Below are 20518 nucleotides of genomic sequence, written 5' to 3'. Positions count from 1 at the left end.
GGGGTTTCCTGGAAAGCAGTCTGCTTTATAAAGACCTAAAACTTAAAAACAGAATTATTGTTAGAAGGCCAGAATGCAGAAGAGCTCATATGTGCACATACTGCAGCTTTTAGCCTTTCAAATCATTAGCATCTTTTTACTATATTATGATAATCAAAAACATTCAAAACTAAAAATTAAGAAAAGCATAATCTTCAATAACAGGGAAAATATCCTACAAACCATCTTATTAAGATCAAAGCCTCACATGTGGTAATGATAGAGAGTAACACACATGATTCTTACAAATCTATAAAATTTTCTTTAATGTATAACATTATACATCTCAGTGAAATAATTCATATATATATACACCTCAGTGAAATAATTTATTATGATTTTATCATATAAGTTAAGAACATGTAAACTCAAAAACAAAATGTTCAATATAACATCATACAAGAATGTTGTTAGTTATTTTACTTTATAAAAATAAAATGATAATGTACTATAATATACCTTTATGATGGCAAATTAACATAATGCAATTATAAAATACAATATAGGTTCAAAAACATGGTGCTTACCATGGGTGATATACTCTGAGAACTGCAGCCACTTCTACCTTGATATGGATGCATATAATTCTGGTAGAGCTGCATGCCATACTGCAGAGTGAACAGAGGAAAAACATTGATGGTCTAGGAAAATCAACATGTTCACTGATTATACATTACCAGTATAATAAAGAATTATGAGATTCTTAAAGCAAATAAGTAAAACAGCAATAATTTTGAAAGATAAACTTTGATGCCCTGAAAGGACATATTTAAAAAGAAAGTATTTCAGGGGCCAGCACTGTGGGTAGCCAGTAAAGCGGCTGCCTGCAGTGCCGGCATCCCATATGGGTGCCAGTTTGAGTCTGAGCTGCTCCACTTCTGATCCAGCTCTCTGCTATGGCCTGGGAAAGCAGTAGAAGATGGCCCAAGTTCTTGGGCCCCTGCACCCATGTGGGAGACCTGGAAGAAGCTCTTGGCTCCTGACTTTGGATCAACACAGCTCTGACCATTGCGGCCAATTGGGGAGTCAATCAGTGGATGGAAGACTCTCTCTCTCTCTCTCTCTCTCTCTGCCTCTCTTTCTCTCTCTGTGTAACTCTGACTTTCAAATGAATAAATAAAACTTTTTTTTAAAAAAAGAAAAGAAAGTATTTTCCAAATGGACCCACACAAGTTAAGGTCCAGTTCACTACTATTAGTATGTAGGAAGTGGCATTTCTACTCTTTATTCTTAGCAGCAAATGATATCACAACCCACTGGAGTTGTCCAATAACAAGAAACTTCACATGGGAAGGGTACCATACTTTATGGTACAAAGTAGGTCTGGATAATAATTACTTATTGTCTTGAGAAACAATATGAATGTCACACTTGTCAAGGAGGTATCACTGCTAATGGCCTGGGAAAGCAGCAGAAGATGTCTCAAGCGCTTGGGCCCCCTCCACCCACGTGGGAGACCCAGAGGAAGCTCTCAGCTCCTGGCTTCTGCCTGGCTCAGCCCTGGCTGTTGAGGCCATTTGGGGTATGAACAGGCAGATGAAAGATCTCTCTTTCTCCTTCTCTCTTTTTTTTTTTTTAATTTATTTGACAGGTAGAGTTATAGACAGTGAGAAAGAGAGAAAGGTCTTCTTTCCAGTGGTTCACTCCCCAATTGGCTGCTACGGCCAGAGCTGCGCAGACCCAAAGCCAGGAGCCAGGTGCTTCCTCCTGGTCTTCCATGCAGGTGCAGGGCCCAAGCACTTGGGCCATCCTCCACTGCACTCCCGGGCCACAGCAGAGAGCTGGACTGGAAGAGGAGCAACTGGGACTAGAACCCGGTGCCCGTATGGGATGCTGGCACCACAGTTGGAGGATTAACCAAGTGAGCCACGGTGCTGGACCCTCTCCATCTTTTAAATAAATAATCTTTAAAAAAATTTTAAAAGAAAAAAGAAGCAATGAGACACACACAGAGAGACCCCCATCCAAATGCCTTCAATAGGGCTGAGCTAAGCCAGAGTTCTGGAGCCAGGAACCCAGTCTGGGTTTCCTATGTATGAGGTAGGAACTCAAGTACTTGAGCCATCACCTACTGCCACTTCCCCTGGTGTGTATTAGCAGGAAGCTGGGAGGGATAGTGGATGCAGAACAAGAGCCCAAGCACTTCATGCAACGCAGGCCCAACCCTTACAATGAATTTTAAAATCAGGTCCTAGAGGCAAGCATTTAACCTATGGGGTTAGGAAACCAGCCCCCTGTATTGGACCTGGGTTCCAGCTGCAATTCCTGACTCCAGCTTCTAACTAATTCAGGCCCAGGGATGGGGGGAGTTGTAATGGCTCAAGAGACTGGGTTCTTGCCACACCCATGGAACTCCTTGATTGAGTTTCCAGCACCTGCCTTTGGTTTGACCCAGCTATGAATATTGTGAACATTTGGGAGTGAACCAACAGAAGGGAACCTTCTGACTCTGTCTCCAGATCTTCCTTTCTTTGCCTCTCTAAATAAGTAAAAACAAAACTTCTGAGAGTCCCATGTTCTATTCCCTGTCTCGACCTTCTTCTGATGGCTGGCACTTGGTGCACTGCCAGGTGCCAGCCCATGAACTACCCACTTGCTTGCCTGCCTAATTCCTGGGCACTCCCCACTCTGCCAAGGCCTTGAGTGTTCACATGGGTGTCCCCCTGCCCATTGCCTTAATTAAGTTAGGTCTCATATATAAAGAGAAAGATACCTAGGAATTAAATCACACCAGTACGATTAATTCCATTTAAACATCCCAACAGAGTTGTTTCTCCACTAGGGACTATTTCCTTAAAAAGCAGTTCCAGCAAAGTAGATACATTTGGTAATTAGGCCAAAAAAAAAAAAAAAATCAGAGGGAATCTCAAGGAGTCACTGTTTTCAAGATTTTGCTTTTAACATGAATACAAACCCACATTCATTTAAAATTCTCTGTGCTGACTTCTTTATCCAATTATTTCCCAACTTCTAAAAATTATTTTTTAATTTAAGGTTTGATTGACATTAATGGGACCTAATGAAATTTGCTTTAAATCAACTCTTAGCCTACAATAACTTTAAAAAGAAGACAGAGGAGTTTAATTTCTAGTCAAGTTCATTTTGGAGAATATATAATAACCTCAAGCCAACACTTTCACAAGAAACATGCTGCTTAGCTACCTTTTATTTATCAGGATTGAAAAGCCTTCTACCTACTAATCAGACTGTTTTCTTCAAAGATGTATTGTCCTGGGTACCTGCCGGTTAGGTAGCTGCCTTTGTGCTGTTGGAGGCGTTTAGTAGGTATTTAACTCTGGCCGAGGGGTAAGGCACGGGTCACCTTAACATTCCCTGTCCTATGGAGGGGCAGAGAGGGGACCAAAATATGTTAGAGGGAAGCTGGCAGAGTTCTAAAGAAAGGGGAGGGAAAGAGACAACGTGAGACTAGGACACTACACACGAGCAAATCTCTCATTTTTAAGTCTCAGATTTTCTATAATTCTATATATAACTAGATCTCCAGAGAGAAAAAGAGTGCCTCCATCTGACCTACACGAAGAGTTTATACATGAATGTGAAAAAAGAAAGTGAATCAAGAATTAAGAGGCCACATTCTTGGTATAAGCTGTATCTAGTAAATCTGGTGTAATGAAATTGAAGGCATTTCTAGTAAAATCAACATAATACAGACTACCTCCCTGCTCCTTCCCACTAAGAACAATGACAAATGTTGGAAATAACACAATAGACACAGGAGGTATTAAAGCTGCATGAGCCAGGGGAACCAAACAGGAGCCTAGCTGTCAATGAGTGGCCACTCCCTCCTCTGTTGGAACACCACTGGGTCTGCCCTGGCCAGCCTACGGCAAGCCTCGGCCTACTGTGACCTGGATAACAAAGTGTGAAGCAGTTCACATCACTTTCCTGTCTGATTTCTTACTGGCTCCAGGATAAAGTTTCTCATGGATTCCCACTTCCATTTTCTGCTTCATCTGGAAAGTGCCACCATTATTGAAATGAACAGGGCAAATGGATGTGGTAGGTAGAACAACACTCCCCTACAGACGTCCATATCGTAATCCCAAGAACTCGAACATACATTAGGCTATAGGGCAAAAGGGAATGAAGGCTGACTGTGAGATGAAGATGATAATGCTGGATTGTTTAACTGGGCCCAATGCAATCAAAAGGGCTTGGGAAACAGAAGTGGGAGACAGAAGAAACAAAACCAAGTGGATGGTAGGGTGAGCAGGACTTAGATGTCGCTGGCTTTGAAGGCGGAGGAAGAGCCATCAGCCAAGGCATCTGGGTGGCCTCTGACAACAGGAAAGAATAAGAGAAAAGGATTCTCTCCTAGAGCCCCCGAATGGACCACGGTCCTGGTACACTGGTGACAGTGGGATTTTAACAGAACATGACTTTTTTCAGACTTCCAAATTAAAGACATGCAGGCCAAAACTTGTTTTAAGCCATAGCACTGACAGTAATTACAGCTGCCATAGAAAACTAACACCTCAGAATATCTTTGAACTTGGAATCTATAACTTTAAGGGGCTTTGAGATCTATCAGATGAGACATAAAAGTTAGACAAGACAAAAAGAAGCTAAGTATCCCAGAAATAGAAGCATTAAAGACAGCCTTTAATGAATTTCATCAATTCCTGGACATGCATTTCAAAATTTAACGTACGTAAACTCGGCTGCACCCTATAATCTATAGCATATTGACTGTGGACCTCGTGACTTGTCCTTGCCTGACACTTCAGGTGAGATCAAGAAATCACCAGCATCAATCCTTGCAGAAAGGCTGTCAGAGGCTAGACAGACAACCCACAGATCATGACAGAGCATGTTTCTTAGAGGTTCTGCCTCCACAAAGCTCTTGATGGCACACGGCAGGATGTTCTCTTAGCACCCAGAGAAGCAGACTTACAAATGAGTAAACGTTTTTAAACTCATTAGCATCACTGAAAAAAAAAATGCACTGATTTATTTGAAAGGCAGAAAGACACAGTGAAAGAGAGAGGGAGAGACAGAGAGTAATCTCCCATTTGCCGGTCCATTCTCCAAACGCCCACAAGACCAGGGTTGGGCCAGGCAGAAGTGAGGAGCAAGCAGGTCTCCCATGCTGGTGGCAGGGACCCGAGTGCTTAACTCAAAACCACTGCCTCTCAGGATGCACCTTAGTAGAAAGCTGGATCTGAAGCGAGGCCTCGAAGCAGGCACTCTGATATAGGATGTTCGAGCAGGCATCCCAAGTGTAGGGCCAAACTCCTGTCTTATGTCAGTGTTTTTGGTATCATATATCTTTTTTTCACTACTACCAAAAAATGCTAGTCTATCCTAGTCCAATCAATGGTGCCTCAATCTCACTGAAACACTAATTAGAGAAAATGGGCTCACCTCCTGGTTCTGAGGCAAGTGTCTAACGCTGAGCCTAAGGTAGAAGGGAGAAAGACTGGGCTAGCAAGGTTAGAGAGGATCCTCTCTCTAACCTATCCTAACTTCCAGGATTTTGAAGCCAAAGAAAACCAGAGACCGCAAGGGATTCTTCCTCACCTCTCCCACCCCCATAACCACTGGTAGGAGAGGGCTGGGGGATGTCAGCGGGTCATCATCCCACAGACACATGTAACTCAGGAACTCGGGTTCCTCCAGGATGGGGCTGGGTAGTATACAGCTTCAGAAGGCTTCTCGGGTGAGTCCATGCTACGTCCCTGGTTACCTATAGTAGCTACTCCTGCCTCAACAACTTTATCTCCAAGACCCTCTAAAGTTATTTTTTCTTTTCTTTTTTTCCACATTTTATAATAATGACATCAACACAATAGCCACTATATTTCATGAGAACTCCTACTAATCACAACCTCCCCACAGTGGAGTATATGAGAAACAAACATCTCACAAACAATAGTAGCTACCTGCCAAAACAGCAAAAATAAATAAATTTCACAGTTAAAGCAAAAGCTTTATTTAAACCATTATAAAAATAAAACTTTCTGGGCAGTGTTGTGGTACAGCAGTTAAACCACAACCTGCAGCACTAGCATCCCCCGTGGGCACTGGTTCGAGTTCCGGCTGTTTCACATCTGATCCAGCTCCCTGCTAATGGTCAGGGAAAGCAGCAGAGAGTGGCCCAAGTATTTGGGTCTCTGCACTCATATGGGAGATCTGGAGGAAGCTCTTGGCTCCTGGCTTCAGTCTGGCCCAGCCCTAGCCATTATAGCAATTTGGGAAATGGATGGAAGAACTCTCTCTCTCTCTGACTCTCCTACTCTCCCTCTCTCTCTCTCTCTCTATGAACACTGCCTTTCAAATATATAAACACTGACTTATCATATCACCAGCAATTATATTTACCCCCGAAATAGAAAACTGATACTCAAACCAGTGCAAGTACACAATATGCTCATAGCCGCAGTTTAACAATAGCCAAATGTTAAACACAACCAAAATGTCCATGAATAGGTAAATGGATAAACAAAGTGTTTATCCAAATAAATATAAATGCATATACATAAAATGGAATATTATACAGCCATGGAAAGGAATGAAGAGTTGAGACAAGCTACATTGTGAGTCAACTGCAAAACATTATACCAAATAAAAGTCAGATACAAAATGTCATATATTCTATGATTCCATTTACATGAAAGATCCAGAACTGGTCAATCCATGGAGACAGAATGCAGACTGGTGGTTGCCAGGTCTCGGGAGGAACTGCTTAGAGTATAAAGCTTCCTTTGGAGGTGATGAAAATGTTTTGGAAAGAGATGAAGGTCATAGTTGCAAATATTTAAAATGCATTAAATGACATGATTTTATGTCATGAAAATTTTATATCAACTAAAAAAATAAAAGAATACAAAATAAATCTTTCCTCTAAACCCGGCATGATAGTTAATAATTCTAATTTTTCTTATTCTGCCCTTTTTTAGGGTGAGTTCTCCCTTTTGCCTAGGATGCTGGTAGAGGCTAACAAATTACAGGAGAGTAAAAAATGCAATAGTAGAAGGAAAAACGTGAACAAATTAAAAGTCAATTAATAAGTTTGTTACATCCCCTTCTTCAGGCTAAATAACATGGTAAGACCCACAGGCTTCACAAGACCCCACTGCTTCTGGTTTTTACTTCTAAATATATCAAAAAGTTAGCTTTTTTAAAAAATAATCTGACTCTTTATGGTAATAAATAGATCATGTATGTAGTATATCTATAATATACATACTCTATACATTGGCAATTTATATATCAGTGCATAGGCATGAATTTTAAAGAGCACTTTGGAAAATGCTGAAGATTCATTTTACACCAAAGATGTTACAGTTATGAATGATGTATTTTTGTTGACTTCAGCAGCAATGATACCAACTATAATGTAGATAAGCACTCTTTGGATTGTAGTTTTTTAATAAAATTTTTTCTCAGTAGTGACTATCAGAGAATTGTCTTAGAAAGGAAACGGTTGACAAATTTTATAAATTTAAAGTTGTGTTAAATTTACTGGTACACAGTTTTCAAAAATAAATACGTGTCCCTTGTACATTCTGGAGGAAATCAATTTTGTGTTTTTACTCATTTCAAAATGCTCACCAACAAACTGTACTTATGAAAGTTGTAGTTTCTACTTAGCACAAAATTAAATGTTTTAAAAGCATTCATAGGGCAATTTGTGCAGTAATTTACATCATACTACTCCAGAGTGAAATTTATAAAACACTTAAATGGATCATAAAACAATTGTATTAAACATAGACAGGTGGTTATATTTTAAACTACACACTTGATCGCTGCCAATGTTTGAAAAATGCCGCCTGCCATGAGCAGGAACCATTTCCTTCAGTTATGCCAGATATGTATGTAATCCTCCCACAAAAATAAAAATCAGAACGTATCTAAAATGGAATATCTATTCCACACATAAAGATCAATTAGGTTATGCCACTCTACTTGGGGGTAGCTACTTTCCTTCTTTCTCATATGCCACACAGATTCACGGTGAGTGTTCTCATCTGGAAATACAGGCGTTTTCCAACTTTTCCGGTACTTGCAGCATGTAACGTAAATCGATGCTTCCGGCAACATTACCTTAAGCAATCGAATGGCAGTCACCCAGCACGTCCTGCTCTGCTCTTCTTCTGCACAGAGCATTTTCAGGTCTCGGGGCCCTCCTGCTTTGTTAGGCTAGAAGGCCACAGCACATTGTTTATCGTTAATGCATATCTCGAAGGTAACACCTGTTGAAATAAAAGTCACTAAAATTTTCCTATATAGAAGAGAAAGCTGTCTCTTTTTGAAAAGAAATTAAAAGAAACTCAAGCTTACCTAAAAGGCTGAGGCTTGCTTTATTCATCTATCAAAATATTAAGCCTGTACCTTAAAGCAGAATCCATAGTGAGTCGGTGCTCCGTGTTTTTTTCTGCCTGTCAGTGACACATATATATCACTACTGCCAAATTCGCTGAAAAACTGCAAATGTCGTGGTTCCTTAAAAATAAAAATACATGTGAGGGTTGAATTGGGTGTATTTTTATAATCTTTATAATTCTATCATATTGCATAGTCTATACCTCAAGCAAAAATTAAAGAATTTTAGCACAGTGTCACAAAAAACAAAGGAAAGACAAACTATGTCACAGTGTCCTTAAATAACCAGGAATTAGAAACAATTTTATGTATTTATGTTGAAAAGTAGAAACTTGTGGCTGGCGCCAAGGCTCATTAGGCTAATCCTCTGCCTGTGGCGCCGAGTACTCCGGGTTCTAGTCCCAGTTGGGGTGCCGGTTCTGTCCTGGTTGCTCCTCTTCCAGTCCAGCTCTCTGCTGTGGCCCGGGAAGGCAACGGAGGATGGCCCAAGTACTTGGGCCCTGCACCCCATGGGAGACCAGGAGGAAGCACCTGGCTCCTGGCTTCGGAATGGTGTAGCTCAGGCCGCAGCGGCCATTAAGGGGTTGAACCAATGGAAGGAAGACCTTTCTCTCTGTCTCTCTCTCTTACTGTCTAACTCTGCCTGTCAAAAAAAAAAAAAAAAGAAAGAAAAGTAGAAACTTGTGATTTAACATATATTTTCATTCATTCTTATTTTAAACTTCCTATTCTCTTTAACCTCCATTTCAAAGAATCTGAGAGAAAAGTATAGCAAAGAATGACTTTTAAAAATATTTTCCTTATCCAGGTTTCAAATAATGGTAGTTCAGCAAAGAGATGAAAGTCGGTTTGCACTTCCATGCAAGTTAGAGAAGAAAAAGGAAGGACGAGGATCCATGTTCCTTTGGAAGCCATCTTTCCTTGCATTTGTGAGCTGCACAACACCACACAGGCAGCACTGACAGTTGCCTGAGTGCCTGGCCTTGCGAATAGAAGGGAACCTGTACAAACACTTTCAGAGAAATTATCCGGCAGTGTAATGTACCTGATTTTCAAGATAAAGTGGACTCATGACTTGTTATTTCTTCTCTGGGAAATCCAGGAGATTTAGAGCTGGTCATGGGAAATCACTGGGTCCTATTACTCTGTGATAGGTTAATAACTTGGAGAAGTTCTTCAATCTGGGGTTGAATGCATAATCAACGCTGGCCAAAATGTATTTGTTCTCTAAAACCTTGTTACAATAGTGAGGTCTCGGGCCAGCAGCACCAGCAGCACCTAGGAGCTTGTTAGAAATGCAAAAGTCTCAGGACCCACCCTAGAACTACTGAATCAATATCTGCATTTTTTAACAAGATCCCAGGTGATTCATATGTACTGAAAGTTGAGAAGCAGTGTTCAAAAAAAAAAAAAAAAAAAGTCCACAGACCATTCAGCAATATGAACAACCTATTCAAATCCAGAGAAAGTACCTTGGCATTTACTGGTAGGCTATACTCCATTTCTGATAACTGGTAGGGTAGTAGTTTCTCTGTATATCACTATTGTTAAGTATTTTAATCTAACAAATCACTGTAGTTCCTAACTCCATGGAAAATAAGGCAGAAAAGACAACTGTATAAAAAAGACCCAGTTTAGGTCCTTGGAACAAAGGAGGAAAATGGAGAAATGTATTCTTATTGCCATAGCCTTTCTTTTTTAAGATTTATTTATTTATTTATTTATTTGAAAGGCAGAGTTACAGAGAGGCAGAGGCAGAGGCAGAAGCAGAGAGAGAGAGAGACAGAGAGAGAGAGGTCTTCCATCTGCTGGTTCATTCCCCAGAGGGCCGCAACAGCTGGAGCTGTGCAGATCTGAAGCCAGGAGCCAGGAGCTTCTTCCGGGTTTCATACTCAGGTGCATGTGCCCAAGGACTTGGGCCATCTTCTACAGCTTTCCCAGGCCACAGCAGAGAGCCAGATTGGAAGTGGAGCAGCTGGGACTCAAACCAGTGCCCATATGGGATGCCAATACTGAAGGTGGCAGCCTTACCCGCTACATCACAGCACCAGTCCCTGCCATAGCTGTTAAAGCCTGATTCCTTGACAGAAACGGAATTGTTAGTAAGTGTCTGATTTCTAACAAATGAAATAAAACCATTTCTGTCCACTGATAGGAGGATACTTCAAAAAGTTTGTGAAAAGGTAGAATTAAAAGGCGATTTTATATTGATGCAAATTTTTAAAAAATGTATGCATAGTTTTTTCATAATATGCATTTCCCAGGAGGCTTTTTTTTTTTTTTAATTTTTTTTTTTTTTTTTTTTGACAGGCAGAGTGGACAGTGAGAGAGAGAGACAGAGAGAGAAAGGTCTTCCTTTTGCCGTTGGTTCACCCTCCAATGGCCGCCGCTGCAGCCGGCGCACCGCGCTGATCCTGGCAGGAGCCAGGAGCCAGGTGCTTTTCCTGGTCTCCCATGGGGTGCAGGGCCCAAGCACCTGGGCCATCCTCCACTGCACTCCCTGGCCATAGCAGAGAGCTGGCCTGGAAGAGGGGCAACCGGGACAGAATCCGGCGCCCCAACCGGGACTAGAACCCGGTGTGCCGGCGCCGCAAGGTGGAGGATTAGCCTATTGAGCCACGGCGCCGGCTCCCAGGAGGCTTTTAAAAATCCCTTGTACTGCAGAAGTCAAGACAGCTTAGAAATTTGAATGTGATTAAAAGACAGCTTGAGAGATATTGAAAGGTAGTTAAGAAATATAATTAGTTTCTTCTCTTGATGTATTTCTGTTCTACTACTACAGACCAGAAAGACTTATGGCATGGTGTGCTGGCATTGTTAGCAAAATCTTAGCATGCATTTGTGTCTGGGGTAGGGCGGTGATGGAAAGGAGGGTCCTTACAGGTTCCTCTGTAAATATAGTTCATAGCCACATCTGTAAGAATCATAGCTCCCATACAGCCTGGACGTTTTTAGAAAGTAAACATCAACCAAGACCTCATAGACAAGGAAAGAAAGGGTCTTCTTGCTGGGTAGAAATGGCCTAGTAGTCATTAGATAACCTGCCAACTGTGTATTGAGGCCATAATCATGGAGGGTATGAAGAAAGCTTCATTTGTTTTTCTTTGAGGGGGTATTTAAAATCATTTTCATATGTAGAATATGGAATATGAGTTCATTGATGGAAGGCATATATCTCTTACTATGTTTAAGAGAGCTAAAGTATGGTTCAAGAATATAAATTACATGCTCACAATTCTGCCAAGGGAAAGTCCATTGCAGGAATGAGAGCACGGATCTAGGAGAGGAATGAGGACCACTTTTGTATAATAGGTGGCAGTGGAAGGAAGTGAAGGGTGAAACAGAAATATGATGGGCGGCTTTACAAAAAAAGGAGGGGGTGGCATTGTGGGACAGTGAGTTAAGCCACTGCCTGAATTACCAGCATCCCATATGAGCACCAGTTCAAGTCCTGGATGCTTCATTTCCAATCCAGCTCCCTGCTCATGTGCCTGGGAAAGCAGAAGAAGATGGCCCATGTGCTTGGGCCCCTGCACCCATGTGGGGGACTCATGAAGCTCTTGAGTCCTGGCCTTGGCCTGGCCCAGCGCAGGCCATTGCAGCCATTTGGGGAGTGAACCAGCAGATGGAAGACCTCTCTCTCTCTCTCTATTCTCCCTCTCTCTGTAATTCTGCCTTTCAAATAAATAAAATAAATATTTTAAAAAATTATGGGCAGTGGATTTTAATGAGAAAGTGTTCAAGAATAAGAGTTTATGAGTTTAAGAGATATTATCACAGCTTACAGTGAAGAAACACTGAAATGAGAATAAGACAAGCATGATTTAGGGATTCAAAAGCCATCTTGCTCTGATGTTAAAATTAAAAAATGATACAGCACGTATTTATTTTTAAAACAGTTCATATGTTATCCATATATTAGAAGCACCCTGAGAAACAGTAACTTCATTAAAATAATTAACAGTATAAAACCTTAATATAAAAATGGATATTCACCCTAATATTTATCATAGAAAATTCTGCAAATTAGGTTGAATATTCAAGAAACATTAAATACACCTGTATGATGGAACACTAGTAGCCAAATTATATGTGCTAGAAGCATTTCTTCAAGACAACTGGTTATTAAATTAGTAACATGGTTCCATGAAATACTATACCTGAAGGAAACACACACACCATGTGCATATCCATGCAAAAAACAGCAACAAAAGAATATTGTATATAAGAGAAAGGAGGAAGCTATGCAACCATAGTTTGGGGACAATGGAAAAGAGTCAAGTATCACTCCTTTATGGCCCCACATCCCCTTTCAGGACCATTAACCAAATATCTGATTCTCGATCATTAGCTATGCTCTGAGTATTTCCATTTAGATGCTTCACCCTGGATTACTGGAATAGTCATAGCATTAGTGCCTCTAATCAACTTTCTTTCTCTCTCTCTCTCTCCCCCCCCCCCCTCTTTCTCCCCTTCTCTGTCTCTTTCTCTTCCCCAAACTTCTCTGCCTACCTTGGTCCCACCCTATCAATCTGTCTCTCCTTGATATTTTAAAGTTCCATATGGTCATATAAATCTTTTTAAAAGACTTTTATTTATTTGAAAGACAGAATTACAGAGGGAAAGAAGAGAGATAGAGAGAGATCTTTCATTTGTTGGTTCACTCCCCAAATAGTCACAAGAGCTGGGCTGGACCAGGCTGAGGCAAGGAGCTAGGAACTCCATTTGGTTCTATCATGTGATTGCAGGAGGGGTCCAAGGACTTGGGCCATGTTACACTGCATTCCCAGGTGCATTAGCAAGGAGCTGACACTGGAAGTGGGGCAGCCAGGATTTGAACCAGTTCCCATAGCCTATATGGATTAGCAGATGTAGACTAGATAAATAGAAACATAGTGCTGAGCACTGTGGAACACACAAATGTGTTTGATTATGTGTATGCAAGCAGAAACCTGCACATACATATGTAGTAACCCTGTGCCAGGTGCATATACACAATCACACAGATAAACACATCCATCCCTCATCAAAAAATCATAACTTTCTTGAGGATTTACAATCTCGTAAGGAGACAAAATAATATAGAAAATGACTACAGAGCACTAATGACTTAGTTGAGTGTTACTAATTGATCATCAGAAGTTCAAAAGTGGTCAAGATAAGTCATCTGGCCTGAGGGAAAAAGAAGAAAGGGCACAAACTCTGTCAGGCCTGTGTAGCTAGGATAAGGTGAAAGAAGGAAGCTTGTGGTGGGGGGAAGGAGCAATAGATGTGGGACTGAAACAAAGCATCCAGATCCCAACAGAGGCTACGCTCAGCAACAGAAGGCCCAAAAACAGCGTCAGCTCTGCCTTGCTCAACTATAATGACTATAGCACATGTTTTCCTACTTGTCCATTTCTACCTAACAATAGAAAAAAACAAAATGACCCAAACTTTTAACTCCATGCTTAGGTGTCATCATTACCCCATTTACAGCTATCTATGCTCTCAAACAAAATAACATTAAAAAATGCTGCATCTTCCACTACAAGTCAATGAGGATTTATAATAGTTACTACTGGCATTAAATAACCACACTTAGAATTTCTCCACATCTGAACACATGCATTCTTCAAAGCCATATTATTTCCTATACTCTGGACCTATTATCCACAATTTCACTGATGAACAAGATGCAGCCCCCCCAAAAAAGTCCTAAATAAAGCTGAGTAGTTAAAATTCAAATAGATTTTGTAAAATGTTTGAAATCCCCTAAAAACTACCAACTCTCCATATCAATTAATAGAATAAAATAAAGTTTGTTTTAAATTTACAGCTAATATACCATTCATAACACTCACTGCTTTTTCAATTTACCTTTGATGTCCCTTTAGTAGAAAAATATAAACCAGATCTTCTCAGAAGGAAGTAAATTTTTTTCCAGGACTTCTTTCCCTGTTCTTTCGCATGTAAGAAGCCATGGATTTCAGGATATGTAGTTGAACTCAGAAACATCTGGAAGAAAATCAGGTACTTATACTATTATTGAGTCCATGATGCTTTAGCTTTATACTAATCATGTTAGAATTTCAAGTATAAATATGTAAAATCAAGCAGCATCAATACCATTACAGAAATCACAATATATATACAACAGAAATACATTTTTCAAAAACCTAAAACAAATTCCAAAGGAAAACATGTACACAAAATGTACATTCTTTGCAATCACTACTTAGGCAACCACCAAAATTATAAGCTCTTTTAATCACCATACAAAATGTTGGTCACATCTAGGGAGTTATTAAGTCCTGCTACTTTTCACCATTTTTCATGGTTTGCTCTTTGGTTACAGGTTTACTAAACAACTTCATTATGATACAATCATTATGACCACAATCCTAACTTGGATGGTTAAGCAGGAAGTTGAGCCAAGTTCACCTCCTTGACGACACTGAAGTAAATACTCTCTTCTTTATCTCCTGTGGTTGGATAGGGCACCTTTTGTTTTCCAAAGAGGACTGAAACAATACACCCATCCCACATGTTCCTTTACAAAGTGATCTTGCCACTGAACCATGGAGAGGTGTAGTATGATTCTAAACCCTGTGTGTTTGGGCAAGCCTGGCGTTGCTTTCACCAATAGGATATGGTGGAAGTGATACTATCTAGATGTAGTACTTTTTTTTTTTTCTTGACAGGCAGAGTGGACAGTGAGAGAGAGAGAGACAGAGAGAAAGATCTTCCTTTTGCCGTTGGTTCACCCTCCAATGGCTGCCACAGCCGGCGCGCTGCGGCTGGTGCACCACACTGATCCGATGGCAGGAGCCAGGTGCTTCTCCTGGTCTCCCATGGGGTGCAGGGCCCAAGCACTTGGGCCATCCTCCACTGCACTCCCTGGCCACAGCAGAGAGCTGTCCTGGAAGAGGGGCAACCGGGACAGAATCCGGCACCCCGACGGGGACTAGAACCAGGGGTGCCGGCACCGCAGGCGGAAGATTAGCCTATTGAGCCGTGGCGCCGGCTTAGATGTAGTACTTATTTATCCTGATAGTGTCCATGGATGATTCTTGGAAGTCTGCTGTCACGTAAGAAATGTGACTCACCCCAGGGGTGAGTAGTAAAAGGGAAAAGTCCTGGGGTTTGAGACACCATGTGAAGAAAGAGAAAAAGAGAGGCTCAGGAGCCCTGAGGCCTATGTAAAGAAAACACTATCTTAGAACAGGATTCCCAATGCCCAGCCATTGATGCAACAGGACTCAGAAATGACCCACCCAGCTCAACGGTTCCCAGATTCCTGCCTCTCAGAACTGGTGGCAAAATGTGAATGGGCACTTTAAGTCATTGAGAGTTGAAATCGCTTCTCACACAGGAGTAATTAAGTGAGACAGTGGGCATGTGTTGGTCAGGAACACAAGAATGAAAATGCTAGGAGTCTAGAGTGGCTGTGTTTGGCGTCTTCAGAAAGACAGTGGGAATGCATTAGTGTCTTACTGAAAGAAGGAAATAGAAAAGCCTATGAATAAACAAATGCAAAATGGAAAAACTGGAAGAGAAATTATTACTAAAACAATGTAACATACTTTAAAAGGCTACTCAGGGAAATGCTGATAGTAGATATTTACGTTTTTTAAAGTAAATTATTAAATTTTTTTAAATTTAATGAGCCACAGATATTAATTAATTGACATGCAAAACAGGCAAGTAGGTTTTCTAGTTTGAGTACTTTCCAAGTTATTAAACCAAACCAATTAAATTTTAAAAAGAGAGTCATAGAGGTCACACTAGAAAAAGAAGAAACCTTTTAAAAAGTGGAAACATTGCCTCAGTGGAGAGAAGAGGTCAGGGGCACAGGCAAGGCTCTCTGATTCCAAAGCCTGCCATTTCTCTTGTTTTTATAATTTAACATTAAAGCAATATAACCATATTATAGGAGATTTGGGAAAGGAGGCAGAAAAATAGTATTCCAAGCCACCACAGTGTGGTACTATACTAGGAAGGCATCTAGAGGGTTGAGATCTGGGGTTCAGGGCACAGTTGCTTACCCATTCACCCTATATTCTGCAGGGGTACCTCTGAGAACCCAGCTGTACATAGCAGCAGCTTTTAGAAAAAATCTCTTGGGACAAATCACATTTCTAAGAATAGTCTGAGGAGTGAATATTAAATAAAACCTATTAAAAAGCTAACAGAAAACAAATCTGTGATAGACATACCTACTTAAAAAAGTCATACATATATTGGAAATATTAAACATTGCCTTCATTAAGATCAGAGTATATTGGGCTGAAAACGAGGTGCCCAAGGTTTCACTCAAACAGCAACTTTATAGAAACATTATTTAGTAGCAACCTGTGAAAAACAACTACAGAGCTTATGATGTAAAATCTACTAGTCAGTCAGAATAAAATAAATACCTGACATTGTTCTTTTATTGTAAAGACTGCAAGTTATAAAATGACCATCACAAACCACTCACTGCCCATTTGGAATAAATGAGCCCAACAGACATAAAAAGATATTCTTTGACTAGAAAATTAATATTTTAATCCAGCTTAGAATTTTATACAATTAAATGCAAGGATTTCAATCACAACTATAAACAAGTACAAGAAACCCATATATGCAATATATCTTTTTCTCCTATAATGCTCAGTATTTTAAACCTAAGTAGGATTGAGTATGATTATGAAAGTTAACACTAAAGTACACGAGCTGAAATGTTACAGGGGATTTTTATTTTTCTAGAGGCTAACATCTTAACACAAATCACCGAGTAAAACTCTCAAGTTTTCTTTCATTACACATGTTATAAAATGTGTAAAAGCATTTGACAATTGGCCAAAATTAGGAAAAAGGACATTGTTATAGGGTTTCACCGACTTAGAGAAATTTTCATCCAGGTAGTTTTTCCTGCAGCAAAATGTGATCACTTAAGGTATTACGTTCCAAAATCTGGGGAGGTATAAATATGGACCTCAAAATTTCCCGTTATTTTATTATTTCTTACATATTTTAGTGAAAATATATTTTACCTGTAAAATCTGTGTGGGGGAAATTTCACCATTGGTTTCAGTTGCAAAAGACACCATATGCTCTGGAAAAAAATACTGACGAAAAGATACAGGTTAAATTATCCCCAAACCCACTTCAGGAAAGTCAGCATGACTGACCAATATAGTAGTCTAAAGCAGAAGTCCTTCAAGCCAGTCTAAAATTCATTCACAGTGCTTTTGAAAAACCCATCCCTGGACTCACTCTCTGGCATCTTACTGAGAAGGTCTGGAATTGAGGCCAAATGTCAGTGAACACCCCCAGATGCTGCTGCCGCAGGAAGTTCCACACCAGTGCGCTCACATGGACAATGTGCTTGCACCCACATCTCTAACTAAATCCTGCCATGGTCCTCCCACTTACTAAGACACTGTAACCCTGCTTTACAAAGGGCCAGAGGTATGCCACGATCTTAGCCCACCATATAGAAGAACGAATACTTAAACTGGGCAAGGGAGCTAAGAGTCCAGTCCTTTTCACCTATAGTTTTTTCAAACTTGTTTAATCATAAAACTCACCCAGGGCAATTGTTTAAAATAGGAATCCCCCAGCCCTCATTCCTGAAGGTTCTGATTCAGCAGGTCTGGGCAGGTCCTGTGTTTTCAATAAGCACTGGGACTCCCATAAGTAAATTTTATGGCCAGACAAGTTTGGGAAAATATATTCTAGTATTCTTCCTTTAGGAAAGAGGTTTTCAATAGCTTTTCTACTAACATTTTGGTCTAAAACTTCTGTGTTGCAGAAGGTTGTTCTGTGCATTATAGTGTGGTTAGTGGCATTCCTATTTCCATCTATGAAGGCCCCTTCCCAAACTGTGGCAGCCACAAACGTCTCCAGACACTGACAAATCCTCCCTCAGTTGAGAAACACTGTTTGGGGTCTTCAAAGTGAATGTCCAGCCTTGTTTAAATAAAAAAATAAATAAAGTCAAAAGTGGGCACTAAACCATATTTCTTTAAATATTACTTTTAAGTTCTTGCTTTTAATAAAGACTCAAAAGAAGATGCTTTCTCTTTAAATTGCAACTCTATTTAATTTTTATTAGAACTCCCATTTTCTTTGTCAAAGATCAGCCCATTATGTTTCTATTTATAGGTTAAAATAAAGGAGAGCCTACAAGGTCTGCCAGGGTTTGAAAATATTCTATTATGGTGCATATTATATATTTTTCATAAAGCATCATTTCAATCCAATTATCCAAAACTTAGTGTAAAAATATACTACAGTTGCAGAGACAAAAACAATTTAAAATAATGAGCCCAGAGGCAATTCTGACTCCTCTAGATTCTAGTCTTCATTAGAATGTGACATATGTTTATTTTCTTTTAAAGAGAACTGTAATGAAAGGAATATTTACTTGATAATGTACTGGTCTTTATCTTATTTCCACTTAGCTTGGAAATTATTGCACTGAAAACAAAATAATTTGAAACAGCAAGATCCCTGTCAATCTCAAATATCTGGCTAAATTATAGCAGTCTAAACAATCACCAGTCTGTTTTTATTTTACAAAGTTTTTCATTTAAATTTCCTAAGTTCTATGAAAAGTTTTAAAATACATGGGCAGGTGCCGTGGAGTGGCAGATAAAATTGCTGCCTACAATACCAACATCCCATATGGACGCTGGTTTGAGTCCTGGCTGCTCCACTTCCAATCCAGCTCTCTGCTGTGGCCTGGGAAAGCAGTAGAAGATGGCCCAAGTCCTTGGGCCCCTGCACCCGCAAGTGAGACCCAGAAGAATCTCCTGGCTCTTGGCCTTGGATCTGTGCAGCTCTGGCCATTGCAGTCATCTGGGAAATGAACCGATGGAAGACCTCTCTCTCTCTCTCTTCTCTCTCTCTGCCTCTCTTAACTCTGCCTTTAAATAAATAAACATATCTTTTAAAAAAGAAAGAAAAGTATTAAAAATGATTTTTAATCTTCTCAAAGACCTATAATAATCCATTTCTAAAATGTTATTTTTTTAAAAAAAGAAGCAATGATTCCCCAACACTGGTTTTCTTTGTACTTTCAAAGGAACCATATTTGTCTCAATTCAGACTTTGCCAGCATGGCTAAAAAAAATTCCTGAATTTCTGCCTATCATATTAACTAATTATTGTTCAAATAGAGAGAAATATGAGTATAATTTCAAAGAAACCAGAATCATTACCTATAATTTAGTAAATAGGACCCTATTTTATTTAAAATGATTCTCTTCTTTGCATGGGATTTCACTGATTCATCTATTTTCCATAAGTGTTAATGAGATTTTACTTACCATTGGATTTTTAAAGAATTCATATTTGGCATAATTTTTTCGAAAGAATAACTTATTTTCTTCTTCCATGCCCCAGTTGGATAGCACTTCGGTCACTAGCTCATGGTCTTCTATTATTCTTTCTGAAAAGAATAATTCAGTGAGTATGTTGACAGATACATAGACAGAAAAACACACACAAAAGGGGCTTCAAAAAGTTCGTGGCAAAATGGAATTAAAAATAATACAAAGTTTCCTTTGAACATCTAAAATTTCATTCATATATATATATATATCTATACAAATATTCCAATACAAACATGTAAAATATATATGTATATTTAGTCAACAAAAAATTCAATCAAATTCTGAAATATCCAATTTTGAATTAGTAATATTGATGGTTAATACCAAATAGACTCTCATCTGAAAGGAAAAGTACATTAAAACATCATAGCACAATGCATTTTTTGTCAATTCTCAATTTCTTTTGGTTACTCTGCAAATTGCAATTTAAGTTTGACAACAAGCCTGCAGTAAATATATGGGAGCTATTCTTTTCCTCTAACTCATCATGGTGTCAAAATTAAAATATTTGTTTCAAGGTTGACTGATTCACCTCATTAAGGGATGAAGAATTTTGACAGGTTCAATATGCATTTGAAACTCCTATCCTGGATAGCTGAAAAAAAGAATGGATGCTTCAAAAGGAAAACTGTAACAAAGGCAGAAACAGTTTTATAAGGAACACAATTTCTGTGGCACTTTACACTTTTAAAACTAATATTAAGGGAAATATATTTTGTATTAACAATGAAAATAATTAGGTACGGTGGGAAGACATTTAAATGAAT

At 39.5% G+C, this 20518-nt stretch overlaps 1 protein-coding gene across 10 annotated transcripts in view; it reads right to left on the bottom strand.

Annotated features, from left to right (window-relative positions):
* GRB14 (growth factor receptor bound protein 14) overlaps positions 1 to 20518 on the bottom strand; it is a 128291-nt gene that overhangs the window by 9305 nt on the left and 98468 nt on the right. For 4 of the 10 annotated variants that reach the window (XM_008258679.5, XM_089329105.1, XM_017342898.4 and 1 more), the window contains 6 exons: positions 19686 to 19807; positions 17406 to 17480; positions 14248 to 14385; positions 8398 to 8508; positions 8110 to 8205; positions 567 to 647 (listed from right to left, as the gene is read on the bottom strand). In XM_008258679.5, coding sequence (XP_008256901.1) covers positions 567 to 647; positions 8110 to 8205; positions 8398 to 8508; positions 14248 to 14385; positions 17406 to 17480; positions 19686 to 19807 — 623 coding nt within the window. Of the gene's footprint in view, positions 1 to 566; positions 648 to 8109; positions 8259 to 8346; positions 8509 to 14247; positions 14386 to 17405; positions 17481 to 19685; positions 19808 to 20518 lie in introns of those variants that run through there. The other 6 variants (XM_070070757.2, XM_089329104.1, XM_089329108.1 and 3 more) reach the window with 3 other exon arrangements.

Source organism: Oryctolagus cuniculus, chromosome 3, assembly GCF_051225735.1.
Source record: "Oryctolagus cuniculus isolate XC-2025 breed Fujian yellow rabbit chromosome 3, ASM5122573v1, whole genome shotgun sequence".
Classification (NCBI taxonomy): domain Eukaryota; kingdom Metazoa; phylum Chordata; class Mammalia; order Lagomorpha; family Leporidae; genus Oryctolagus; species Oryctolagus cuniculus.
The sequence above is the reverse complement of the archived record's forward strand: the minus strand, read 5'-3'. Positions and strand labels throughout refer to the sequence as shown.